The 3,742-nt window shown below is 49.2% G+C and overlaps 1 protein-coding gene across 1 annotated transcript in view; it reads right to left on the reverse strand.

Moving 5' to 3' along the window:
* The window catches only part of LOC122151684 (phosphatidylinositol-binding clathrin assembly protein-like), a 12,083-nt gene extending 10,051 nt beyond the window's left edge, over window positions 1-2,032 (reverse strand). The window contains exons 1-2 of the mRNA XM_042783080.1: window positions 1,954-2,032; window positions 417-559 (exon numbers count right to left, since the gene is read on the reverse strand). Of these exons, the coding sequence (XP_042639014.1) occupies window positions 417-559; window positions 1,954-2,032 (222 nt within the window). The remainder of the gene's footprint in view (window positions 1-416; window positions 560-1,953) is intronic.
* Between the last annotated feature and the right edge of the window lie 1,710 nt (window positions 2,033-3,742).

Genomic DNA, 3,742 nt, shown 5'->3' on the forward strand with positions numbered 1-3,742 from the left:
AGTGGCTGGTGGGTTTGAACCGCCAGCCTTCTGGTTAGCAGCCAACTGCCTTAGGCACTACACCGCCAGAGCTTTCTAGTAAGTTTCAAAAGCAGCCAATTTCTCAATCTTATTATTTGAATGCAAAGCTGAGACAGAATGCAGATTTAAAACTGAAAATTATAATGTCATATAGCATTTCATTTCTGAAAATATGAAGTGTGTGTGTCAGTGGGGAGAGGCAGAGAGGTGTGGACAAAAGACACTTGGGTGTCCTGTCTCCCCTGGAAAAGTAATGCCGCTATGCAGTAACACATTTGAATTGCTGTTCCAAATCAGCCAAAGAACTGAGAATTGGTGGCTGAAATGTTATCTACACCTATTGCTCACACAGCCCCTTGCGGTGGAGGAAGGCAACGATCGCTCAGCACACTCACCTCCTTCCCATGCACCATGAGGTGATGCACGGTGACCAGGGCTTTAAGCACCACCACCCAGCTGCCATTTGCCGTTTGTTCACAAAGAATATCAGCCAGGTGTGCAACACTCAGATTGGTCCCATTTATGTACCGGAGCAGTTCTAAACGAGAAACATTGAAAAGCATTGAGGGAGAGATGGAGAAACAATTTTCCAAAGTAGCACTGGTCACTTCACCTGCAATACAGATGCAATCAAAGCTTGGGAAACAACAAAGAGACCGAAACTTGGTCTTCATTACGCTTAGTACGATTTATACTGATATACGTCAGAGTGCACACCATGGCAGTAGGTTTTGGGGTACGTTACATCAATGGAGCCCTGGTGGCATAGTGGTTAAGTGATTGACTAGTAACCGAATGGTTGGCAGTTCAAACCCACCAGCAGCTCTGTGGGAGACAGATGAGGCAATCTGCTTCTGTAAAGATTGCCAGCCTTGGAAACCCCATGGGGAAGTTCTACCGGGTTGCTATGAGTTGGAATCAACTCGATGGCAGTGGGTTTGGTTTTCTGGTTTTATGTTACAAAAATATTTATTAATGCCTGTCTACCCTATTATGGAGGAGCTCTGGTAGCATAGTGCCTAAGGCACTTGACTACTCACCAGAAGGCTGGCAGTTCAAACCCACCAGCCACTCCTCGGAAGGAAGGTTGGGCAATCCTACTTCCGTAGTGATACTGCCTCGGAAACCCAAGGAGGGGTCGCTATGAGTCGGGGCCGACTCGACGGCAAACAACAACAACAACAACCCTATTATGGAGCTCTGGTGTCATAGTGCTGAAGGCACTTGACTGCTAATCAGAAGGTTGGTGGTTCCAACCCACCAGCCACTCCTCGGAAGGAAGGTTGGGCAATCTACTTTCGTAGTGATACTGCCTCAGAAACCCAAGGACGGGTTGCTAGGAGTCGGGGCTGACTCGATGGCAGTAAATGAGTGTGAGTCTGCCCAAGACTCAGCATAGTGGCTGGCACATAACAGGTTACAAAAAGTGCTTGTTACATGACTGGCTAGGACTTGAGAAAGGACATAATGTTCCTAAGGTCATCCAGATAGTTCATTGGCATGAGTGGGGTTTGAAACCAGATTTGCTTGACCTCAGGGACCAAGCTATTCACCATTATGTCATATTGCCGCTCTGCAGAAGTGTCACTCCGTGAAGGTTCGGTCCAGCCTTCCCTGACTGCATCGCTCAGCTCCTTACTGAGTACCCTTCTTAATTCATTCCCTTTGTCTTGTGCCTAGGGCACTGCTACAGCCTCCCAGTTTCCTGCCTCAGGATACTGGCCCTCCATAAATTCCCTTCACACAGCACCTCTAAAAGGAACTCTTATCACTTCATTTCCCAGTCGAGAATATGATTCCCTGTTTACCAGTTCAAAATCCTCTTTCCTCTCCAAACTGTCTATCAGCCGCAATGGCTGCAACGTAGCCTGCCGCCCCGAAGATCCCCCGCTCACAGACAAGCTCTCAGGCGCGCGGGGCCCCTCCACTCACCGGCCAGATGTTGCGGACTGGGCTCCGTGGGCTCGTCGGTTGTCGCCGCGAGGGCAGCCTTGGACACGAACAAGCCCATCGGGGCGTCGCGGAGCGCCAGCCACGAGGGCAATGGCGGCGGCGTCTGAGCCCTCCTCCGCGGACCAGCAGACTGAAGCGCAGAGGCCCCGGCTGCAGTCGTCGGGCCCAAGGTGACGCAAGAAAGGCCTAGTCCAGCAGGCCGCCCCCGCCAGGCGACCTCGCCTCACGGAAGCTGCAGCCGGCTGGTCGACTGGTCGCACTATCAGGTGGGCCCTGAAGCCACAGGCGGGGAAGTTGGTTGGGGAGCGTGGGCTCAGGCCTTGGGGGATGCCTGCAGGGGAATGAGGGCACACTCTTAACATGGAGCAAACCACGTGCAAACCCGCCCCAACACTTCTACCCAGGAGGTGTGGAAACACACCAATGCCAAGGCCCGAAACCCCTTGGGTCCCCTAGAAAGCCTGTGACACACAGTGCAGCTGCCCTAGAGGGCTGCCAAGCCTGTAAATGTTGGGGCAGCAGACAGCCACATCTTCCTCCCACTGCGCAGCTACTGAGTTGGAACGGGCAACCTTTTGGGTTAGCTGCCAGGCTGTTTAAGCACTGCGCCACCAGGGCTCCTCAACGTCCTTACAAAAACTTGTACAGAAATATTCAGATATATTTAGGCGTGAGGAGGGACACTGGGGCCACACATTGTGCGGGTGGAGCGCGCCTGACCTAATCTTCCCTTTGTCCAGCACCCTATACACAAACCAGCAGGACTATTCATAGTATTGCTTCCTTAGCCTTTTCACATCTGTAGAATCTGTGTTGCTATCACCTCTATCATTCTGAATAGGAGCTCATGGGCCGGTGCACACAGTTAACAACAAAAACGTTGGCAGTTGGAACCCACAGAGGCGCCTCGGATGACAGGCCTGGCTATCTACTTTAAAAAGGTTACAGCCTTGAAAAGTGTGTGGAGCTGTTCTCTGCACACATGGAGCTCGTTGACTTGGAGCCGACAAACAACATTCGTAATATGGTCAATGTGTGGCTTTGTTTATTTTCTAGAAAGAAAAAACTGGCTAGAGAGTTACCAATTTTGTTGACCTTCTCAAAGAACTAGTATTTTCTGGTCTCTTCAAGTGGAATATTTTATGATTGATCGCAGAGCTTGCTTCTTTTCGGATGGAAGCACTTGGGGCTAACTACCGCTTTACTAACCTCCCACACATGCTGATACCTGTGTTTACCTTATTATGGATTTCAAAGGTTTTTAATTTCCCTTGTAATTTTTTCGTTGACTCATGGTTACTTACAAGTGTGTTGTTTACTTTCCAAGTATTTGGAGGCTTGTGATATACTTCTGGTTTTGGTTTATACTTTAATTTTGTCCTTGTCAGAGGAGTTTTCTTTTTTATGATTTTAACATTTTAAAACGTGTTGAGAAGATATGTATTCCGATGTTGTTGGGTTGACTGTTCCAAGTAAATGTTTTTCAAGCTTCTTTATATTGTATCAAAGTGCTCTGCACAGTAGTTAAGCACTTGGGTACTAACAGAAACGTGGGCTGTTAGAACCCACCAGCTGCTCTGTGAGAGAGAGATGAGACAGTCAGTTGGCTTCTGGGAAGATTGACAGCCATGGAGACCCTATGGGGCAGTTCCACTCTGTCCTCTAGAGGTGCTGTGGGTCAGAATAAACTCCACCCTAGTGGGTTTAATTTGGGGTTTGCTTCCACTGGGTTTAATTTGGTCTTTGCTTCCGTGAAGATTGACAGCCT

Source organism: Orycteropus afer, unplaced genomic scaffold, assembly GCF_000298275.1.
Source record: "Orycteropus afer afer isolate SDZICR_OR568_19922 unplaced genomic scaffold, OryAfe1.0 scaffold00647, whole genome shotgun sequence".
In the NCBI taxonomy this organism is placed as follows: domain Eukaryota; kingdom Metazoa; phylum Chordata; class Mammalia; order Tubulidentata; family Orycteropodidae; genus Orycteropus; species Orycteropus afer.